This window comes from Oncorhynchus keta, chromosome 1, assembly GCF_023373465.1.
Source record: "Oncorhynchus keta strain PuntledgeMale-10-30-2019 chromosome 1, Oket_V2, whole genome shotgun sequence".
Taxonomy (NCBI): domain Eukaryota; kingdom Metazoa; phylum Chordata; class Actinopteri; order Salmoniformes; family Salmonidae; genus Oncorhynchus; species Oncorhynchus keta.
Window position 1 is genome coordinate 61,208,069 of NC_068421.1, and position 24,557 is coordinate 61,232,625.

Consider the following 24,557-nt stretch of genomic DNA (forward strand, 5'->3'; position numbering starts at 1 on the left):
TCGGGTTGACCTTGACCCAGGATGGGGATATGAAGCTAAAGGAAGGGTTACTGGTGTGAGCACATTATTTATTTATCTCTCTCATTCATTCTCTCACATTCACTGCTGTGTGTATGATGACTGTGAACAAAGCCCTGTGCCAAATGAAGACCATCCTCTATCAGCTGTAATATACTGCCTCCTTGTGGGAAACATTCATAACTGCAGTATTAGTCACATTATAATGAATTATGCTTTTTGCAAGGACTTGAAAACTTGTGCTGTACTTAATTTGCCTTTATACTTTGGTTCTAAACATCCCAAATAATACTTTACACAAATAATACTTTGCAGATATAAAACAAGCAATCGAATAATTCAGTGTTTTGTATAGTGTTCCATGCACCAAACTGATGTCTACCAACTGGACAGTATTATAACCAATGGTTTAGCCAACTAGCAATATTTCAGGTCAGATGGAAATTCAAGTTTCCATTTTCCATAAAATAAGGTTCTACCGAGATTTGAACTCGGATCGCTGGATTCAAAGTCCAGAGTGCTAACCATTACACCATAGAACCTTGCTGCGCATGTCAATCGAAATAAAGATATATAAACATGATCAATGATAGTAGTGATTAAATGTGTCCATGAAATGGATGTCAAATTCTATTTCGAATGATTATATTTGCTTATCCCGTAGTCAGACCCAGCCTACCAATATTTACCCGTGTCTAGTAACTGACAAATCATTTAATCCCCATTTGAATGCAATTGCAATGCCACAAATGACCGCGAGGCGGCAACCTGTGCTCATCATCAAAGACAGACTTCCTTTCAAAGAAAGCACATGTGGTGTCCAAAGTGAAAACAGAATGATTTGGGAGCTTTGACAAATGGTAATGCCATGAAATGTTATATCTTAAAATGTGTTTTAATCTGCTTGTTACTGTAGCTAGTAGACCAAATACATATTAAATGTAGCCTATGTGCATAGATAAAGACATACTGTATGTCAATGGCCATTTCAATTGGTTTGACAAATACAAGCCTAAAACCATAATTGATGGGAATGGCCATGAACAGGTTTTTCTAGGTGTATGGAAGGAACAGGTCCCACTCTAAGCCTACTACCGTGTGTAATGAATGACAGAGCAGGGTGAAGCTGATGTTATTTGCAAGTCAATGTTATCCTCCTCCTGCAGTGTGTTAGAATGCAATATGAATTGCTCATGCCAAGGTTCTGTTTCGCACTGGACTGTATTAAGCTACAATATGAAAAAATACACTGTTATCTTGTTCATACAGAGAACAAGAGAAACGGAGAATATTGCCATCAAAGAGAGCAATACAGTATGCCAGATATTGACAATGACCACTTCAAAGATCTTAATAGGCCTACATGTTCATAGTCATATTACATAAATATTGTGTTGTTTAAGCTCAGGAAATCATATTGGTATGGTGACACATGGTTTATTCCAAAGAGAAAATGTGTAGGTTGTTTTTGGTTGAGCAATGTCTTCTGTTTGTGTTTGCATCAACAAAGAACAATGAACAAGTATATAAAAAAAAGCCAACATTCTATCACTCTTACATACCATTAGACTTTATGTAACTAAGTCATGCGGATGTGGTTTACTGTTTCAATTGGTAGTGTAGTATGGACATACAGTACAGCATCATACTGCATCCGGAATGTGAGGGATAGTTGAGTGGGGATTGCAACATGAAAGGAAAGCAGTGGAATTCCTAAGATCCCAGATACACATGCCTGCGGGTGTTAATGTGCCCAAGTCTGTGTCAGGTGTGTGTGTGTTTTGTGATTTAGTGTGTGTTTTGTGATTTGTGTTAATGAGTGCATGAACGTGTGTCTCTGTATGTGTGTGTCAGCATGAACATATGTGTGTGTGTGTGTGTGTGTGTGTGTGTGTGTGTGTGTGTGTGTGTGTGTGTGTGTGTGTGTGTGTGTGTGTGTGTGTGTGTGTGTGTGTGTGTGTGTGTGTGTGTGTGTGTGTGTGTGTGTGTGTGTGTAGCTACTGATGTGGGTAATTACCCCTTCTTTCCCCCAAGAGGTCAGGAGGAGAGAGAGGAGGGGGGATGGGAGGGATGGAGTGGGGGATGGAGGGAATGGCGGGAGGGGGCAGGTTCCCAGGGGAGGAGAGACCAATAAATCACTGTGCTGTCTCTGTGCTGACACCAGGCTTGTCTGCTGGGGGGAGGCTCACAACAACACTGTGGCCTTGTCTCTCTGTCACTCACCCCCATGCTGGGCAGGATCCATCCCCATGCTGCCCTAATATAGGAGAGGGAGGGGAGGTGGGCATTGGGTACCTAGCACCCATTGGTTCAATATGATATCTCTTTTTCTAATTTGTATTCATTTGAGAGAGATGTACTAAAACAGCCTAGTTCGATGTTGAAAATGTGATGTGAGCTTTTACATTTAACCTTTATTTAACTGTGAGCTACAGATGCAGTCAAATATATTGGCACCCTTGCATAATTCACTATTTCTTATAAAATAAGTTAAAATTGAAAAACTGTTGGTGTTTACACCTGCATTTGTTTTATTTACGACTGCACAGGACAAACAATAATTCAATCAAAACACTTCAAAGTAAAAAATCACCTGGACTAAATTATAAATCATTTGAAATTATTTGGTTGGAGGCAATGATTCCCGTTTACTGTGTAATTTATCTAAACTGTGGCAAGTTGCATGTGCCTAAAAATGGCCATTCATCAATTTAAAAAACAGAACATTCTGCTCCATTGCAGTCCATTGTGAAGTGCAAGGGTGCCAATCTATTTCACAGCATCTGTAGGTCATTTTATGTGTGTTTTTGCAGACAAAAAACTGGTTGTTGCATCTTCACAATTCCTCATATACAACCACTCCCTCTTGGTGTTCTTTTGGCTGCTGATATTTGCCTATAGGTAGTAGTAGTTTGCCTTGCTTTTACTGCTGAGCACAAGCCCTGCCAAATGCAGTTTTACAAGGATACTGCCTGCTTCTATTGCTTGAAGACAGGTGTGTGTGTGTGTGTGTGTGTGTGTGTGTGTGTGTGTGTGTGTGTGTGTGTGTGTGTGTGTGTGTGTGTGTGTGTGTGTGTGTGTGTGTGTGTGTGTGTGTGTGTGTGTGTGTGTGTGTGTGTGTGTGTGTGTGTGTGTGTGTGTGTGTGTGTGTGTGTGTGTGTGTGTGTGTGTTTAATATACAAACAGTGCTGTTGAGTTGATAGTAGCCTCGTATCTTTTCAACAGGACATTTTCCTTAAAACAAAAGAGCTTCTTCCATAACGATGGTGTGGTGGCTGAGGACTGAGGACATGTGAAAGAAGGAGTGTGCTTTAGTGATCAGATTGCACTGGTCATCCCTCCCTGGGCTGACCTGCCAATAGCAATAATGTATGTCCTTCACTTATCACATTCTATCATCTATTATTATGCCTCCCCCAGAACAAAACAACTACCTATGCACGCTGATGCCCATCCTACCCACTCACCTCCTACATGAAGCATCTCCAAGCAGCAGCCTGCAATACATTGCATTCCTCACTTTTTTTTCTAATAAATGGGATCCTAGACCCTGGGAGGAAGACCAACAAGCTGCATTAAAATTCATGGGGGAAAAATTGCAATAAAATATCTCTCTCCCACCCTCCCGCTCTCTCTTTCTTTCTCTCCCTTTTTCACTCTCCTTTTTTCTACCAGCCTTGCACACTCTTTCATTCAATCTCGTCTTTCTTAGCATCCCCCCTGCTGTCCTTCATCCCCAATTTTTTCTCTCTCTCTCTCTCTCTCTCTCTCTCTCTCTCTCTCTCTCTCTCTCTCTCTCTCTCTCTCTCTCTCTCTCTCTCTCTCTCTCTCTCTCTCTCTCTCTCTCACACCTCTGGCAGGTTGTGATTTCCACTGTCAGAAAATTGCTTTTCAATATCTGTCTCTCTAATTATGAGGTCTGCTAAAGGGGTCCTGCCACCAGAATACCAATAAATGTCTCTAGGATTTTTCCTCTTTTAAAGAATACTTATGAAGGAACAAACAATGCACAGTGAAATCTTATAATGTAAAATCTGTTAAATTTTCTTAGTCATATGAAAGCTGATCAGTATACAGGCTATAGGTCTCCTGCTGTAGCCATTCACTAAACCCTAAACCTCAACTAAATCTTGTAAGAAATCATGTGGAAATTGAGCGAGTCGAGGTGACTAAAACTACTTGGAGTAACCCTGGATTGTAAATTGTCATGGTCAAAACATGTTGATACAACAGTAGCTAAAATAGAGAGAAGTCTGTCCATAATAAAGCGCTGCTCTGCCTTTTTAACAACACTATCAACAAGGCAGGTCCTTCAGGCTCTAGTTTTGTCACACCTGGACTATTATTCAGTCATGTGGTCAGTTGCCAGAAACAGAGACCTCGGAAAATTACAATGGGCTCAGAACAGGGCAGCACGGCTGGCTCTTAAATGTACACGGAGAGCTAACAGTAATAATATGCATGTAAATCTCTCCTGGCTCAAAGTGGAGGAGAGATTGACTTCATCACTACTTATTTTTGTAAGAAGTATTGACATGCTGAATCCACTGAGGTGTCTGTTTTTAAACTACTAGCACACAGCTCGGACACCCATGCATACTCCACAAGACATGCTACCAAGACAAGAACAGACTATGGGAGGCACACAGTACTACATAGAGCCATGGCTATGTGGAATTCTATTCCACATCAGGTAACTGATGCAAGCAGTAGAATCAGATTTTTTAAAAACAGATATAAATACACAGGGACTGTGAAAAGACACACACATAGGCACAGACACACATATACATGATAAGACACGCACTCTACACACAAGTACACATAGATTTTGTATTGTAGATATGTGATAGCAGAGTAGGAAGAGTAGCTGCTGGAAGAGTAGCTGCTGCCTTTACATACATTTGTTTGTGAGGTGGAATGCTCTTTACTAATGTTCATAGTTTATTTAAGATGTCCAAAAATTAACATGACCTAGATCTTGAATATAATATTCTTATAGGGGCTGCCAACCTTTTTTTGTCAATTCAGCGTGAATACAATTATAGATATATTAGGCACATTAAAGATTTGTGCAACGACAGACGATTTGTGGGAGAGGAAGTAAGGTATTTGAATACTGTAGGTCTACCCAACAATTCTGCTTTATTCATCACTATCACTTCTAATACTCTAAAGCAGGGTGTCAAACTCATTTCGCATCGTGGGCCACATACGGCCTACGGAGATGTCAAGTGGGCCGGACCATTAAAATTATACCATACTCTGCTATAAATAACCAAAATATCATGTCTTTCCTTTGTTTTGGTGTAAAGAAGCACAAGAACATTAGGAAAATATTGAAATTTAATGAACTATCCTTTTACAAAACATTTCATGAAACACCTCATATTTCCTTAGACAAATGTGCAATTTACTTTTATCATTCACAAATATGCATTGCAACTGATCCCACTGATTGTACAAAGGCACAAAACTTTAATTGGTACTGAAAAATATAGTAATGCACTTTAAGATTAAATGAGACTTTTAAAGAAAGGAATTTTTAAACCACTTACACATACGCATATAAAATCTAAATGTAATCCCTGCGTACACCTTACAAACTAAGGAGAGTGATTTTAAATGTGTAATGAAGAAAGTGTTCGCCTGTCCTGTAAATCTGTAAACTTCATACATGAAACATACATACACATACAATACATACTGAAAATGTGGAGTTGTATGAACAGTAGAATTCCATCACATAACTTTTGTTTTGAAGCTGCTGACTAACATTAAAGTGCACATTTTTAAATCACCACAGTAAGGATTCATCTTCACAGAGCTGTATTCTTTCAATGCAAACAGTATCTTAGCATTTTAAAGGTGTTAGTCTAGTCTGGACTTGTATTTGTACCTGAAACTTGGCATCTTTTGGCCTGTACAAGTGCATCAACACCAGGTGTCATGTCCTGACTAGCTGTCACTTTCAGAATGTCATTTAAGTGCTTGTTTGTGAGCCTTGAACGCATTTTTGTTTTATTGATATTCATCACTGAGAAAATTTGTTCACAAAGGTAGGTTGTCCCAAACATGCACAAAATTTTAGCAGCCAGGGCTGTTAATTTGGGGTACCCTGGTAGTAGATACTGATAAAATCAGGGCAGGGTTGCCATTTGCCAGTTGCATCTCCCACAAAGTCAGCTTCAACTTAAATGCATGTATGTTGTCAGAAAACTGTGTGACAAGGCCTTGCAACATTTTGTTCAGATTGTTCAAGTGTTCAGTAATATCAACCAAGAATGCAAGGTCCCGTAGCCATTCCTGAGATTGTAATTCCAACACCGGTTTTCCTTTTTCTCCATGAACTGTCCGATTTCCTCTCGTAGATCAAAGAAATGCCTCAGCACAGCGCCTCGGCTTAACCATCTCACTTCAGTGTGGTATGGCAGGCTGTGGGTAATGTTGCTGTCGCTGAGAAGTTTGTCAAATGACGATGGTTCAGACCTCTGGACCGGATGAAATTTACAGTGCGAACAACCACCTCCATGACGTGGTCCATTTTCAGCGACTTGCAACACAATGCCTCCTGGTGCAAAATACAGTGAAATGTCCAGAAACGATCTCCTCCATTAAGGGCTTGTACTTTGTCTTTGAACTTTGTCGCGACACCTGCTTTCTTTCCGACCATGGATGGCGCGCCGTCTGTAGCCAGGCTGACAGCGCGGGACCAGTCCACTCAATACTCTGTCCAATGCTGCAAGGACAGAGTGAAAATGTCCTCGGCTGTTGTGGTGTCCATCATTGGCACCAACTCAAGAAACTCTTCAGTAACAGTCAATGTCTCATCAACTCCTCGAATAAATATGGCCAGTTGGGCCACGTCTGTGATGTCAGTGCTCTCGTCAATTGCCACGGAAAATGCAATAAATGACTTGACTCTCTGTTTCAATTGACTGTCTAAATCTGCCGATAGTTCAGAAATCCTCTCTGCTATAGTATTCCTCGTCATGCTAATATTGGCAAAAGCTTGTCGCTTCTCGGGACATACAAGTTCAGCCGCCTTCATCATGCATCGTTTAACAAAGTCACCGTCGGAATACGGCTTCGATGCTAATGCTATTTCGCTAGCAATTAGGTAGCTGGCTTTTACCGCTGCTTCACTGACTTCTCGGCTCTGGATGAAAGTTGACTGCTGTTTCCTCAGACCCGCCAGCAATTCGTTAATCTTATCTCTTCTCAGTTGTCCTTGCAAGCCGTCATATTTTTCGCTGTGATGAGTCTCGTAGTGGCGTGAATATTATATTCCTTCAATACCGAAACTTGTTGCAAACACACCAAGCACAAAGGTTTTCCGTGCATCTCTGTAAATAAATAGGACGTGGTCCATTTTTCTTTGAAAATTCTACACTCCTTATCTACTTTTCTCCGTAAGGATAACGACATTTTGGCTAATGAGGGTGTAGTGGAGAGGTAGAGACATTAACAATCTTAACAACGTCGTAACAAGCAGCAGATGGCGCATTGATACCGTCTGCTGTTTTCAGTCTGTCTCAGTGATGCGGCTTGTCTTAAAAAAAAAAAATTAATTCCATGTCTTTTATGCATTTTTTCCACTTTCAAATTATCCTGCGGGCCTGATCGAACCTCCTTGGGGGCCGGTTCCGGCCCGCGGGCCGTATGTTTGACACCCCTGCTCTAAAGGGTTAAATTGTCCTCTCAGCCGTTTCTGTGTACTTGATTGACGTTTGGAGCACTATGATGGCAGAATCCTCCAATAAACAAACGGTCAGTGTACCCACGTGGGTATTCTCAATACTCATTGGTTACTTGCATCAGTGTTGATTGTGGATGTGTCGAGCCCCACGTGGAGATTTTATTCAATCATTGAACAATTCCACTGCACACCCCTTTCTATTGAACATTTTACAGGTACTGTATATAAAATAATAGCATTGTTAATATAGGAGTCTCAAATTACCCAAAAATACAATACAAAGGGGGGTTCAATTATACGGCTACACGAATTAACCAATTTGAGTAGCACATGTACAATCATGATGAGAAAATGAACAAGGAAGTGTATTTTACTAATATCATTAGACTATTTATACAAGAGCACTGGTCAGAAATTATTTAGGTCTAAAAAAAACAGTTTTGGCCTTAAAATGTTTAATTATTAATCTGTCATTAAACTCAGTAGACTTGATGCTGTTCATAAATAAGGAAAACATAATAAACCTTGGATCCAGTCCTAGGCTGGCTTGATCAACAGGAATAGATATATTCTCCCTTATCATTCTGTCTCAACAAATGTTTCTCTCTCAAGAAAACAACTCATAGCATTGAAGATCAGGCGAGGATCAGAAAAGGAGGGAGTGAGAGGAAAGCAAAGCGAAAGGAGTAGGCTAGTATAGAGCAACCAACGAGACAAAAGAGACTGCATTGAATGTGGTGGTTTCTGTCTCGGAAGCCACATAATATAGCCACATTTTCTCTTTATTCTAGACGGTGAGAATACACCGGGGAGGGGACCATTTACTTGAAGAGAAGGTGAAATTCTACTCTTTCGAAGTGCGTCGTCACGAGGACTCTAAACATCTAGTCGCGGACTGGGTGCATCTTTACTACATCGAGTGTTCTTTTTCTGTGGGTTGGAGATCGACCAGAACAAAGGGAGTCTTGAGCAAGGAGTGAGTGAGCGAGCCGAGCCCCATTAGTCATTACCGCCTCTGAAACCAGGCCAAATGCGTCTCTGAAAGCGACAATATACAGTTTTCTCAATTTCTGTCCGAATATTTTTGCCCATAAGAGGAAGAAGATTACAAAAACATCAATCGGCGCCCAAAATGTTTCCTCAAAATCGACCCCCGGTAAGTAGGCTAATATTAACATGTAACATTCGGTAATGGCTCTCTTCCAGCTATTCTATAAAGCCACAGCGATCCAGAAATTCTTATTAAACCCTTGTTTGTCTATTGAAGAGAGTTTATTTGAAAACAGTGAAACAACTTGAGTAAGAATGCATACAGAGGTGCCATAAACTTACTACATGAGGGATTGTTACATTGTGTCTCTTTGTCATTGTATCCATGCTATTTGTATCCGGAATTCCTTTGTGGTCATGTTTGTCAAAAAGTAACACATGCTGCAGTATTGTAAACCCTTAGTCAATCTACGTTTAACATTTCAACGATGGGGGGTGTAAACTGAATCCGACATAGGTAAAATATGGGTCTGTTATTATCCACACTAAGCAGAAGGGATTTATTCTGTCAGAATTGGGCAATTCTCAAAACAAGCATTTCTGTGAACCTCCCTGTGTGCAAATGTTGGCCTCCTGTTCTTGGTATTAACTTTCAAGTGTCAAATTAGACCATTCTACCTCGAGTTATCCCAAAAGCTATACTGTACTGGTCTAGGTTTGTTTGTCCTTTCCACACTCAGCAGTCTATTTGAGGGGTGAGTCAGCTATAGGCAAGGGCTTGGGTTATTGACACTTACTAAATGACCTACTCCAGTAAAGTGTCACTTATTGTTTTCAAGAATTAATTTTTCTCTCTTGCATTCATCTCATTGCTGATGTGTTTGCTTTTGATTGTTTGATTTGAACACAAGTATCTGGCAGTCTATAAATGAGGCCTGGACACCCATTATTAGGAACCGCAATCTGAATTGACTTTGAATTGTTAACTAAATATTTGTGCTATAAGCTCAGCCCATGTCACATTATGTGTAAAACAAAATAGTGTTCTGGATGTACCAGTTCTGTGGAATCAGTACAACATTTCAACAGGCAGGAGGGCAAAAACACTGTACATGCCATTCATATCAAGTAGCCTATCAAAAAAAAGCTCCTATTTTAAAACTGAGTAACCCTTGTCCCTCCCTCATGCCACCATATACCCCACCCTGAGGGAGAGTACTTTCACATTCATGTCCTCCTAGGGATGGAGATTAAGCTGCTAAGTATGACACCATGGTCAATGGTCAGAGGCAGAGGTTGATGGGGCACCATTGTCCTTAGAACACATGTAGGCTAAGTTCTGACCTTTTCCCGTAATGCCATTTATAATCAATGAAACCTTGTACTTTGATAGTAGTGGGTACAAATTAATTCTACAAGTTATTTTGATTGGAGCTCTTTTCCGCTGCCTCCTGAAAGGACATTCTACCTCCAGATTATGTTTTCTCTCCATACCATGCCCATAGTACCCTAACAGAACAGATCTATACAGACCTTGTGTTCCCCCAGCCCAGCCAGCTGTGCAGCTGACTGACTAGGAGAGAACTCAACCGAATGTGGGGCTGTGGTTCCAATCCCTCTCATCCACCAACTCCGCAGTCCACAATACATCCCCCGGGAAGCTAGCTACCAACCACAGCTCAAATATATGGTTATGCATCCTGGAGGGGGAGAGAAAGCACAGGTTTGGTTTCAGTTCAACCACAACCGACTTGAAACACTGTGAAAGCTTGTCGCTCCAAAGTCACTGGCTTCCATTAAGGTCTGTTTTGGAAGTCCCAGGGAAACTATATAGTCATTTTATGGATGATTGTTTCTCAAATTCCTTGTTATGTGGAACACATGGTAGTGGTTGTATTTCGCTACACCCGCAATAACATCTGCTAAATATGTGTATGTGACCAATAATGTGATTTGATGACGTGACAGAATATACAGCCTGAAATGTGCATTCGGTCTAGTGTTTTTTTTTTTTTAAAAGGTCTCAAAACCTTGTTTTGTCTGAGGGAAGCCATGCATGAAGTTCAATTGATATTTAGGTAAACACCTGAGATTCAGACGTCTGAAACCCTCTTCCTCATTTGGTTACATAGCAGTGAGCCATTGATTTGATAACCTTTGCTGTGGTGGGCAGACTGCTTAGTGTAGTCTGACATTGGTGACCAGCTCCACCTTGCAGTTCCTGGAAATCAGCATAATGCGGACTAGTAGTAGAGTTATCAGCACTGCTGTCCTCAATGCTTAGCATCCAGTTCCCTTTAGGTCAGATCACTTAATAAAACACAGCTAGGTCAATGCTCCACTACACAGGTCAGGCTGTAGAGTGTAGATGATCTACCATCACACCTAATGATTAAGAGATCTGTCACTCAGTCACAGGAGAGGAAATCTGGTCTCCTGAGGGTTTGAAATCTGAAAAACCCATCATCACCTCCACCGGCTTCGAAGCTCCCTAATAGTGCTTCGGGGCATTTCCATGTAAAAGGAACCATGGGCACAAGGGCATTTCCATGTAAAAGGACCCATGAGTACCAACTTGTGAAGTTCATATGAGCACATACAGTTTGTGTCAAATGAAAGCTGAGTATATTGTTTGGAAAGTGTATATATACCCTTTTCAACCATTTTCCATCCCCAAATATGTCATGAGCATTGCTTTGATTTCTACCCAAACAGACTAAAAAGGTTAGTGAAGACAACTAACATCAACAATTTTATATTAGTTTTGCACAAATTATTTGCCTTCTGTAAGTTTTAAGAAATATTGCCTGGTGTAAAGTCAGTCTGTTACCAAAAAAACATGGGTATTTATTTTACCAAAATGTAACATGTAGTATGTACAGAAAGAAAATGAGTGAGCCTCCACCCCATTCCCCCAACCCTACCCATCCAACGCGTCTCCATCCATTCCCCCAACCCTATCCATCCATTCCCCCATCCATTCCCCCAACCCTATCCATCCATTCCCCCAACCCTACCCATCCAACGCGTCTCCATCCATTCCCCCTACCCTACCCATCCAACGCGTCTCCATCCATTCCCCCAACCCTACCCATCCAACGCGTCTCCATCCATTCCCCCAACCCTACCCATCCAACGCGTCTCCATCCATTCCCCCAACCCTACCCATCCAACGCGTCTCCATCCATTCCCCAACCCTACCCATCCAACGCGTCTCCATCCATTCCCCCAACCCTACCCATCCAACGCGTCTCCATCCATTCCCCCAACCCTACCCATCCAACGCGTCTCCATCCATTCCCCCAACCCTACCCATCCAACGCGTCTCCATCCATTCCCCCAACCCTACCCATCCAACGCGTCTCCATCCATTCCCCCAACCCTACCCATCCAACGCGTCTCCATCCATTCCCCCAACCCTACCCATCCAACGCGTCTCCATCCATTCCCCCAACCCTACCCATCCAACGCGTCTCCATCCATTCCCCCAACCCTACCCATCCAACGCGTCTCCATCCATTCCCCCAACCCAACCCATCCAACGCGTCTCCATCCATTCCCCCAACCCAACCCATCCAACGCGTCTCCATCCATTCCCCCAACCCAACCCATCCAACGCGTCTCCATCCATTCCCCCAACCCAACCCATCCAACGCGTCTCCATCCATTCCCCCAACCCATCCAACGCGTCTCCATCCATTCCCCCAACCCATCCAACGCGTCTCCATCCATTCCCCCAACCCATCCAACGCGTCCCCATCCATTCCCCCAACCCATCCAACGCGTCTCCATCCATTCCCCCAACCCATCCAACGCGTCTCCATCCATTCCCCCAACCCATCCAACGCGTCTCCATCCATTCCCCCAACCCATCCAACGCGTCTCCATCCATTCCCCCAACCCATCCAACGCGTCTCCATCCATTCCCCCAACCCATCCAACGCGTCTCCATCCATTCCCCCAACCCATCCAACGCGTCTCCATCCATTCCCCCAACCCATCCAACGCGTCTCCATCCATTCCCCCAACCCATCCAACGCGTCTCCATCCATTCCCCCAACCCATCCAACGCGTCTCCATCCATTCCCCCAACCCTACCCATCCAACGCGTCTCCATCCATTCCCCCAACCCAACCCATCCAACGCGTCTCCATCCATTCCCCCCCCAACCCATCCAACGCGTCTCCATCCATTCCCCCAACCCATCCAACGCGTCTCCATCCATTCCCCCAACCCATCCAACGCGTCTCCATCCATTCCCCAACCCATCCAACGCGTCTCCATCCATTCCCCCAACCCATCCAACGCGTCTCCATCCATTCCCCCAACCCATCCAACGCGTCTCCATCCATTCCCCTACCCATCCAACGCGTCTCCATCCATTCCCCCAACCCATCCAACGCGTCTCCATCCATTCCCCCAACCCATCCAACGCGTCTCCATCCATTCCCCCAACCCAACCCATCCAACGCGTCTCCATCCATTCCCCCAACCCAACCCATCCAACGCGTCTCCATCCATTCCCCCAACGCGTCTCCATCCATTCCCCCAACCCATCCAACGCGTCTCCCTAGCAGCTCGGGTTGCTTGTCTGCCACACCTACCCCTGTACTGTACTGAACTTTACTCTACTGTGCTTTACTGGGCTGTACTGTGAGTCCAAACTTGTGAAACAACTCTGATCTGTACAGATTTGGTCTTATTTGGGGTTGGAGCTCATTACAATAATAACCCGTGTCAAATAATACCCAAACATGCAAAGGAGGATATTACATATTTCTACCTTTGTGTACCTATTCAGGATGCATCACCATGACATTCATAATGATGCATTTCAGTGTAGTACACATCAGGGACCAATGATGTCATTCTGTTACCAGGTGTTAGTTCACTTGCTGTAGTTCAATAACCAAAATAGTTATTTTTTATTTTTTTAACTCCGTGTCACATCATAGCTGACATCTTTGAATGAGTTTCAGGAAAACTTGATCACATAAAACTAATGGAGGTTTTACCAACATTCTTTTACCAAACTACATCGGCACTGTGTTTTTATTAAAGGCTCAATGCAGCCATTTGTTATAACAATATCAAATCATTTCTGGGTAACAAATGTACCTGTAATAGTTTCGATTTAAAATGGTCAAAAATAAACAGCTTTTTTTTTTTTTTTGCAAAAACATTTTTTTCTGAAGCAAAAACAATTGCTAGGACTGTCTGGGAGTGGTCTGAGTGGGGAGGGGAAAGCTAGCTGTTATTGCCAGAGGTTTGAAACTCTTTGTTATTGGTCTATTGACCATTTATAAACTGGGTGGTTCGATCCCTGAATGCTGATTGGCTGACAGCTGTGGTATATCAGACCGTATACCACAGTATGACAAAACATTTTTTTTACTGCTCTAATTAGGTTGATAACCAGTTTTATAATAGCAATAAGGCACCTCGGATGTGATATATGGCCAATATACCACGGCTAAGGGCTGTGTCCAGGCACTCTGCATTGCGTCATGCATAAGAACAGCCCTTAGCCGTGGTATATTGGCCATATAACACATCTCCTTGGTTGTTATCGCTTATATGTAACACCTGGTGATGTCACCAGGCAAGCCGAAACTCCCACCCATACAAACCTGTGTAGATTCTATTTTCAAACAGCAACTATCAGAAAATAAATTCACACTTTTAGTGTTTGGTTTCATCAGCCGTTGTAAAATATTTAACAAAACACAGGAAACAGAATTTTGACTGCACTGGGCCTTTTTGTTAGGAAATTTTATTTGGAAATATTTAAAAGTAGTCATTGTGTGTTGAGTTGTATGGTTTGTTTAACTTTGCAATCTATGGTTTTACAAGTGAAATATTGGGAGTCATTCTGTTATCATGGAATTGCACTTCATAATCAGTCTTTATGTACATGTATCCCCCTCATCCTCTGAGGTCCAGTAAATATGCCAGCAGGCTCCTGGAGTTGTGTTGGCCCAGTCAGCAGATCCTCCTGCTCTCCCATCAGGCCCTGATTGATCTAGGACTCCCACTGGGCTGATTCTGGAAGGATCCGCTTCATCAGGGCTGGGCTGGGGAGGGAAGGGAAGGGCTGTGGAAAGCAGGGAGGCAGGCAGAAGGACAGAGGAGGGATGCCTTGCCCCCACAGACCCAGCGTGAGTGCGGCACTTCCTGTAACCCAGCTTGCTTTAGCTCTTTATTTCCAGTGTTGTCCTTGAGAGGAGCTCAGCTATCGATTAGACAGCCGCCTGCCTGCTAGTCACAGCCAACGATTATCCTGCACGAGAGAGAGAGAGCAATGGAAAGGTTTCTGGGCTAGGTTTACACCAGTTCTGGAAGTGTGGAGTTTAAGTCTGGGCCATGGAAGGAACAAACAGGCTGTGGGTGGGCTACCTAATGAAGGAAGGCACCTACAGCAATTTACACAGCTGACAACCAAACTGTTCTGCAGTGCTAATGAACTATGACAGCAGGGAAATTTGAATAACGAGATTTCAGGAGGCGAAAGGGGGGAGAAGAAAGATGTGTGGCGCTAATGAAACGGGTGCCTAGCAGCCCTCTCCTAACTGAGAGAAGAAGTGATAGAGATTACTGGGGCATTTCTCTCACTTACTCACTCACGTCCAGAGCAGAGAGATGCTGGAGGTTGGGATCAATTGTGAGTGTGCGCGCTTATGTGTCACTGCCAGTGAGGTGCTTTAAAATGCAAATAACTGGTTTGTTGTTGACAATCATATTTGAATAATTTGATATGAGGCTTGAACTTCAAACGCTTTCTGCTAGGACAATAAATTGCCATGTTTCACGGTTGTTATGTTTAGTCCCTAGGGGATGCTTGAGTGGTGGGGGGTGGGGGGGCTGCTTCCCCTCTATGGTTGTCAGCTGGTGGACTGGGTTAGGTTAGGTCTTTCATGCTTTCTTTCCAATACTGTGTCCCCAGAGACAGACAGACAGGCAGTGGCCCAGCAGAATGGGCGCATGGTGGGTGTTTACTCGTAATGATCTGCTCTGTGGGAAAGCACGGTGTAATTAGCAGGCTGGTTCATTGGCTAGACTGGTTTACAGTTCCTCTGCTGTAGGAGAGTGGGTGGAAGACTGCTGTGCCTAATATAGGACAGACAGGAAGGCTTGCTTCTTTGCTTCAGTCACCTTATGTGGAATCATCAAGTAGAATACTTATAATATAGTCAAGCTACTGCCTGGTTACCTATGAGGCCAAGGTAATACTCCTAATTAATTACCCAAAACCGTCATTCGTTCAGCCACATTGTGTGTTTATTACCACATTTCCATCCACAGTTTTTATGCACGTAAAGCCATACCGTATCACGCTGGCTGTGATGGAAACAGGAAGTTTGAGTACGATTTTACAAATGCCCACAGACAATTTGTTAGTTCAAAATGGTGGGATCTTTTTATGTCAAACAAATTACGTGCTGGAAATTCCTTATAAATAAATATTGACATAATAACAGTGGTGGACAAAGTACCCAATTGTCATACTTGAGTTAAAGATACCTTAATTGAAAATGATTCAAGTGAAAGTCACTCAGTAAAATACTACTTGAGTAAAAGTCAAAGTATTGTTTTAAATATACATAAGTATCCAAATTAAATGTAAATGCTAAAATATACTTAAGTATCAAAAGTAAAAGTACAAATTTCAAATTCCATATATTAAGCAATCCAGATGGCACCATCATTATTATTTATTTTTTACTGATAGCCAGGGGCACATCCAAACGAAGCATGTGTGTTTAGTGAGTCTGCCAGATCAGAGGCAGTAGGGATGACCAGTGTGGTTCTCTTTATAAGTGTGTAAATTGGACCATTTTCCTATCCTGCTAAGCATTCAATATGTAACAAGTACTTTTGGGTGTCAGGGGAAACTGTATGTAGTGTATCCGATAAGTACCTTGGCATCATAATGGATTCCACACTCCTTTTAAAAACCAGATGAAAAAGGTAACTCAAATAACCAAAGTCAACCTAGCTAATTTCCAATTATTAACAAAATTGTTTGACTACGGAGGTAGCAAAACTGCACTTCAAATCTATGATACTCCCCTAATTAACATACTGCTTGACTAGTTGGGCCCAAGTTTGCTGTACAACTTAAAACCCATTCAGTCTGTGTACAAACCGGCTTTTAAAGTGCAACATAGGACAAGGAAGCCCAATAGCCATCATCACTGTTACATCCTCAGAAAGATCTTGAATACACTGATGCATGTCTTTGAATTCAAGATCCTAAATGGCCTAGCTCCCCTCCACTCAGTACTTTTGTTAAACTGAAAACCCATACCCATGGCAGCAGATCCACAAGGCTGACTAAAGGTGCTTTTCCTTAAGGGAACTATACAGTTTGCTTTCTCTGTGAGAGCTTCCCATGTCTGGAACGCACTGACATCAGAGACACACACGACTGCATCACCTATCACACCTTAACAAAAAACAAAGACATGGCTAAAGGCCAATCAGACTTGTGAACATAATCCTTAGCTGTGTATTGCCGCTTTCCACGTCTGTTGTCTGTGGCTTGTGAGGTGTGGAAACACTGTTGCTTTTATGTGTTTTGTTGCTTTTTGTGCTATTGCTCTATCTACATGCTCCGTGTTGCTTGTCCTATGTTGCTCTATCTACATGCTACGTGTTGCTTGTCCTATGTTGCTCTATCTACATGCTACGTGTTGCTTGTCCTATGTTGCTCTATCTACATGCTACGTGTTGCTTGTCCTATGTTGTTCTGTCTACATGCTACGTGTTGCTTGTCCTATGTTGTTCTGTCTACATGCTACGTGTTGCTTGTCCTATGTTGTTCTGTCTGCATGCTACGTGTTGCTTGTCCTATGTTGCTCTATCTACATGCTACGTGTTGCTTGTCCTATGTTGTTCTGTCTGCATGCTACGTGTTGCTTGTCCTATGTTGTTCTGTCTGCATGCTACGTGTTGCTTGTCCTATGTTGTTCTGTCTGCATGCTACGTGTTGCTTGTCCTATGTTGTTCTGTCTGCATGCTACGTGTTGCTTGTCCTATGTTGTTCTGTCTGCATGCTAAGTGTTGCTTGTCCTATGTTGTTCTGTCTGCATGCTACGTGTTGCTTGTCCTATGTTGTTCTGTCTGCATGCTACGTGTTGCTTGTCCTATGTTGTTCTGTCTGCATGCTACGTGTTGCTTGTCCTATGTTGTTCTGTCTGCATGCTACGTGTTGCTTGTCCTATGTTGTTCTGTCTGCATGCTAAGTGTTGCTTGTCCTATGTTGTTCTGTCTGCATGCTACGTGTTGCTTGTCCTATGTTGTTCTGTCTGCATGCTACGTGTTGCTTGTCCTATGTTGTTCTGTCTGCATGCTACGTGTTGCTTGTCCTATGTTGTTCTGTCTGCATGCTACGTGTTGCTTGTCCTATGTTGTTCTATGTTGCTCTGCATGTGCTCACTGCTCATTGGGACCGAGGTAGAAAATTAGCCAGCTGGCTAAAACCAGCACTTGTACTGAAATGTTGATTAATGTGCACTGTCCCTGTAAAAATAAACAAAAATCAACTCAAGTAAAAGTTTTCTAAAATATATAAATACCCCCCCCAAAAACGACTTAAGTAGTACTTTAAAGTATATTTACAACACTGCATAATAACCATCATATGAAAGAAGAACTTAGTCATGTGACGACATGTGTGGTCCTCCCACTACGACTCGGGAAACCATGCAGTTTATAGCTACTGAAACATTGTCGTTTTGCTATGTTTTTGGGGAAGAACATTGTTTGCATCCATGAGCTGGCTAGCTTTTTTTATGACCAGCACTGTAGGTGTGCGAGACAAGTTTACCAGTATCATAGCATACGTATCGACGAATCGTCGTGACACATGAAATACGCGTGATAGAGTAATTAATGTGTAATAACTACGCAAAAAATGTATGAACGCGTTAAATTATTATGTGATGTGCAGTCATAATCAGGTTCTGATTGGTCAACAAGATTATTTGACATGTCAAATAGTGGTAAATAGATGTTTTTGACACGCAAAGACTCAAACGGCATTCCATAGAAATTCTGGTTGAGAATGAAACGACTGAAAAAATGAACAATGAAAAAGCACAGCAAGTAAGTGAAAGAAATAGGTTTTGATTATGTTTTACTGGTAATGGGGACATACGTAAATGCCAGCAAAGTAAAGTTTAGGTCAGTGTGATGTGTGTGTGTGTAACCTTTCATTTAACTAGGCAAGTCGGTTAAGAACAAATTCTTATTTACAATGACGGCCTGCCCTTGCCAAACCTGGACGACGCTGGGCCAATTGTGCACCGCCCAATGGGACTCCCAATCACAGCCGGATGTGATAAAGCCTGGATTCGAACCAGGGACTGTAGTGACGCCTCTTGCACTTAGATGCAGTGCCTTAGATCGCTGCGTCCGTGTGTGTGTGCGTGTGTTAACTATTTAACTTTACTAGAATGCTTAAAAGGCCGCTAAAATTCTGTTCTAAAATTTGGAGTCATTGCAAGTCAATGTGTGCCACTTGTGTTGCCTGGAGCTTGCGAATGGATTTAATAAATAGCCTGTAACCTCAGTTTATTGTTGTTGTTGTAGCAGCCTTGTTATTGTGCAATTATTAATGGGTATGTTTAGTTAATGAAACTGGAAGTTATCGATTGTGATCATGGTCACAGTTCTATCGTATTGCAGATCAGCTGTTAGAATGCATTAGGTTGACCGTAACAGTCAGTCAGATTAGGCTACAGGTAAAAAGAACCACTGGCTGTTGTTGACAAGCATAGGCCTAGTCAGTTCATATTCATATTTGATTCAGTGATTGAAATTACGACCCCCATCCTCAGTAGCCTATTCCAGCAGGCTATTGGGCAACAGAAGCTCTGCTTACCGTGAAAATCGCATCGCTATTCATGTCGAATATCAATTAGAACTAAGCAAGCTGCTGAATCGTTCATCTTACATCTTGCCTCGGCTACTGTGTGTAGGTTCTGAAGTGAGATTTAGGCCTAAGGGGCTATAGGCTACCTGCATCTAGCATACCAAAACATGGAAAAGTTGAATTACAATCATAAACCCAGTGTTTAGTCAGTAGGCCTAGCCTATGCCTATTGAAATGACATGTCGATCTCCCAAACTGGCCATTTATAACAGGTTCTAGTCGTAACTCTGGAACATAATAAAGGCACAGTTGCCAGAAAATAGTCTAACGTTTGTTTTTTAAAGTTTAATAAGGGCAAATTATTTTATTTTGTGGCAATCAAATGAGTTTGTCACATTTAGCTCGCAATGATTATTTAGATGAAAAACCAAATTTTTCATCTTAGGTCGTTAAAGTTAAATCGAGGTTCCTTCTTAATCCGGTCGATAACGTTACAGAAAAGGGGTTTATTGGCTAACTGTGGCAACTCCTCTCCTTCTGCGAAAACATTTTTGGGGGGCTAGTTTTCAGGCCTTGTGGGCAAGTTTGAGTAGTCAACCCTGCATGCATGGAATGCCACACTTAGTTCCATAGCGAGAGTGTGTGTGTGTCCTTTGTGTATCTCTGCGCATGTGTGCCTGCATGGTGTTTTTTCTCTGTGCATGTCTCCCTCACTATCTGTGTACGTATGTGCGTGCGTGCGTGTGTATTAGCACGTAGGCCTTTTTAATAGCAGCCAGACTCTCTATATGAAGCATCGGTAGTTTGCAGCAGGCTGAGTTTGCTGCCCTGCCAGCCTAGCTCCAGTCCAGCGCAGTCCTTCCTGGCTGGGAATCATGTCAACCCGGATGGCCCTGTTGGGCTTCCTCCTGCCTATTTTAAAGGCCCATTGTAGACGATTTAGAGCCATTACGGTCCCGAGATGCCTCCACCTCCCCTCTCTTCCATTCCACCTCTTCACTCCTTTTTCCCACCACTCTACCTTTCCCAGCCTGGGCCTGATTTAATTACTACATTATTGATTGATATAATTTATTTAAGTATCATACACCTACCGTTGCCCAGCCCACATGAGTTTACAAGACACTACTGAACAAAATAACATTTAGCAAATTCTGCCCATACAATTGCTGAGCTCGACCAGGGCAGATTACTAGGGGACTCAGGGGAAAGAGGTGGCTGATCAGATGGCAGCCTGACTCTACCTATGGCTTCTTTACAGGGATGGTGCCCTTTAGCCTCTGGACCTGAACTGTACTGATCTTCCTGGCAGGATGGAAAGCACATGGCTGTTTTTGAGCTCGGCACATTCCCTGCCTTCCTATAAGGCCAAACAGAATCAGTTGGAGTAATCAGAGGGATTGTATTGTACTGGAGAATAAATGTCGAGTTGAAGAGATCACTGTCTATCTGTTTGCCTGCCTGCCTGGCTGGGTTGGTGATTGAGTAATCCCATGGTGGCCAGGTCTACAGTGTGACCTCTGACATAGCACACTAAATCAGAGCAGCTGACCAGCGAGGTAGAGGGGTCAGAGTCATCTGAATGACTGCTAATGAAGGGCCAGCTCTGCTCTGCAGCGCTCCACTCTTTCATGTTGTTGTTTCCATGAGGGGCTACAGGAGTCTGCTTGCGTGCCTGCATGTATCTACTCTGACGTTGGCCTGAATCATAACAAGCCCTGTGCTTAGGAGCCAGAATGGCCGATGTTAGCAGAAGCCAAGGCAGAAGTTTCCTGTCTTAATACATTTCCCCATCGCTGAGCGTAACTACGCTCCACTGCTGGGTCAGCCTCGATCCCACACTCCCCATTTGTCTGAGGGAGGCTCTCTGCACCTGTTCTTTGGAGCACGTACACACTGAGGTGAAAAGCAACAAAAAAAAGGGAGAGTGGAAAATGGAGAGTTAGAGAGAGAGAAGGGCAGTATTCTCCCTCCCTCTCCTCCTTCCACAAAATGGCCTTGGTGCTCTTGTTCCTGAGGCTCCTTTCTATGGCCTGTGAAGAGTAATTGGGGGGGTGTGCGAAAGTGAACGAGAGACTGCGTGTGTGCCTGTGTTGTGTGCCCGTGTGTGTGCCCCTGCCTGTGCTCTGAAAGGGAGTATCTGGCCAGCAGATTGAGTTGGATTGCAGGCAGCAGGGGAGAGGAGCTCGTTAGAGGCTGAACAATGAGCAACCCCTCTCCTGAACCTCAGTGGACCCGCTCTGTTGTTCTCCCCACCAGACTTAGCACTGCTCCTCTCCCCCTCCCCCACATACCCTCACAGACCTGGCCTCTCTCTGTCACTCTCGCACGCATCTACATGTACAGTGGGGTCAGAAATGATTGACACAATTGTTAAAGATGAGCAAAAATAATACATTCAAATACTGAGCTTTATTGTATGCACAGAAAATGGGGAAATTATTTATACTTAAACAAAATCTCTCTGAGCAATTGTATAACAAGTAATGTATTTTTGTTCTCAAAGGTACAGGTCAAAAAATGTTAACACCTGTTTTCAATACCTTGCAAAACCTCACCTTGTGAGGATAATCAAATGGCCACCAGACTATTACATTGACCCCCCTCCATTTGTTTTGTACACTGCTGCTACTCGCTGTTTATTATCTATGCCTAGTCACTTCACCCCTACCTACATGTACAAATGACCTCTAACCTGTACCCCCGCACAATGAATCCGTACCGGTACCCTCTGTATATAGCCTCGTTATTGTTACTTTATATTCTTTTTTTTCTTTTTTAAATGTTATTTGGTAAACATTTTCTTAACTCTTCTTGAACTGCACTGTTGGTTAAGGACTTGTAAGTAAGCATTTCACGGTAAGGTCTACACTTGTTTTATTTGGCGCATGTGACAAAGTTTGATTTGATAATGGCAATGAGCCTTTTTCTAAAATGTTTTATGAGATTGGAGAACACTTTGGGAGAGATCTTAGACCATTCCTCTATACATTCTAGATCCTTGATTTCCTTCTGTCTTAATTAATTGTGCATTTTGATGTGGGCTTTGAGTTTAACATGCTGGAGATCCACTTGTGGCCAAGTTTCAGCCTTCTGTAATGCTGAGCGATTAGTGCTTTTTAACATTTTATCAGTTTTCGGTTTGTTCTTTTTTCAGACATTAAATGCACTATGCATTATGTGGGTTGAATGCTGTAACAACACAGAATAACACAATGAATAAAAGTCCCATCATGGTAGTGACTGTCCATTACTTCTTATCACTTATTAACCATCATTTATTCACATCACTTTAATAAAATATTTGTTGTGTATATTTAGTTTTATTTGATGACTTCTTTCATTCCAAGTCATCTCATCGCTATAGAGCTGCTGTCTGGAAAAATCACCATTTTAGTACTTCTTCAAAGTAAATAAGGCAGAATTGTATTACTGCTGAAGACCAACTATCAACCACTCATGTACTTTCAGGTAGAAAGAGGCCCGCAATGCAACTCTCACACGTTCTATCTCGGTCAATGAGGTCTCAGTGTCTGTTCCACACAGACCAAGACCAGACTAGTATGGATTATGGTCATTGTAGTTAGTGTAGCATTGTAAATGTGGTAATTATGTAGAATATTGGCCTATTAAACCCACCACTAGTATGCGTGGCCAAAGAGCCCTATTATCATTTAATCTGACCATAGTACCGGTACCAATCCAAGTGCCAATGACCTTTAGCTAACTCCAGGTGTTTACATTTGTTGGGTAACATTAAAATGGAGCACTTTGGCCATGCACATCGGTGGTGAGTTTGTGTCAAAAAAAGGTGCATATGCAGGAAATAAACCAATACCTACTGTAAAATATTATAGGGGATCTTTGTCATGGGGCTATTTTGAATCCACTGGTTCTGGGGCCCTTGTTAAGGTCAATGGCATGAACTTTGCCCAGTACCAGGATGTTTTAGCCAAGTGGCAACGAGTAGATCTTCCATCAAGACAATAACCCCAAGTACACACTTGAACCCCACTGAAAATCTGTGGTTTAAATTGAAGAGGGGCCATCCATAAGCGCTGACTAAGGATGTCAAGAATCTGGAAAGATTCTGTATGGAGGAATGTTATCCAATCTCATGAAACATGAGAAAAAAGCTCAGTGCTATTATCCTCACAAGGTGAGGTATTGAAAACAGAGGTTTCAATGTTTTTGACCCCTACCTTTTGAAAAAACAAATGTTTACTAAATAATAAATCTCTCTGAGCAATTTGTAATACCATAAAATATAATTTCCCCTTTTTTTGTGTCTTTATCAAAGGTGTCAATTTCGGACTCCACTGTGTGCATGTACATTGAGTGTACACTGAGTGTACAAAACATTAGGAACACCTCTTCCATGACAGACTGACCAGGTGAAAGCTATGCTCCCTTTTAGATGTAACGTGTTAAATCCACTTCAATCAGTGTAGTTGAAGGTGGAGGAGACAGGTTAAATAAGGATTTTTAAGCATCGAGACAATTGAGACATGGATTGTTATGTGGGGCAATCCGAGGGTAAATGGGCAAGACAAAAGATTTGTGCCTTTTATATAAGGAATTGTAGTAGGTGCCAGGCGCATCGATTTTTGAGTGTCAAGAACTGCAGCGCTGCTGGGTTGTTCACACACCAGTTTCCCGTGTGTATCAAGAATAGTCCACCACCCAAAGGACATCCAGTCAACTTGACAACTGTGGGAAGCATTGGAGTTAACATGGGCCAGCATCCTTTCGACACCTTGTAGACTCCATGCCCTGACGAATTGAGGCTGTTCTGAGGGCAAACGGGGGTGCAACTCAATATTTGAAAGATGTACATTTACACTTTTACCATTTAAAAGTTTTGGGTCACTTAGAAATAAATGTCCTTGTTTTTTTTTAAAGAAAAGCACTTTTTTTGTCCATTTTAAAATAACATCAAATTGATGAGAAATGCAGTGTAGACATTTTTAATGT

At 42.6% G+C, this 24,557-nt stretch overlaps 1 protein-coding gene and 1 non-coding gene across 5 annotated transcripts in view; one reads left to right on the plus strand and one right to left on the minus strand.

Moving 5' to 3' along the window:
- Positions 1 to 488: 488 nt before the first annotated feature.
- On the minus strand, positions 489 to 560 carry trnaq-uug (transfer RNA glutamine (anticodon UUG)). The gene has a single exon. It is a non-coding gene; the product is annotated as a tRNA-Gln (tRNA).
- Positions 561 to 7,879: 7,319 nt separating this feature from the next.
- The window catches only part of LOC118389989 (transducin-like enhancer protein 1), a 43,281-nt gene continuing 26,603 nt past the window's right edge, over positions 7,880 to 24,557 (plus strand). For 2 of the 4 annotated variants that reach the window (XM_052457087.1, XM_052457078.1), the window contains exon 1: positions 8,261 to 8,873. In XM_052457087.1, coding sequence (XP_052313047.1) covers positions 8,850 to 8,873 — 24 coding nt within the window. In that variant the 5' untranslated portion in view covers positions 8,261 to 8,849. Of the gene's footprint in view, positions 7,933 to 8,260; positions 8,874 to 24,557 lie in introns of those variants that run through there. The other 2 variants (XM_052457084.1, XM_052457086.1) reach the window with 2 other exon arrangements.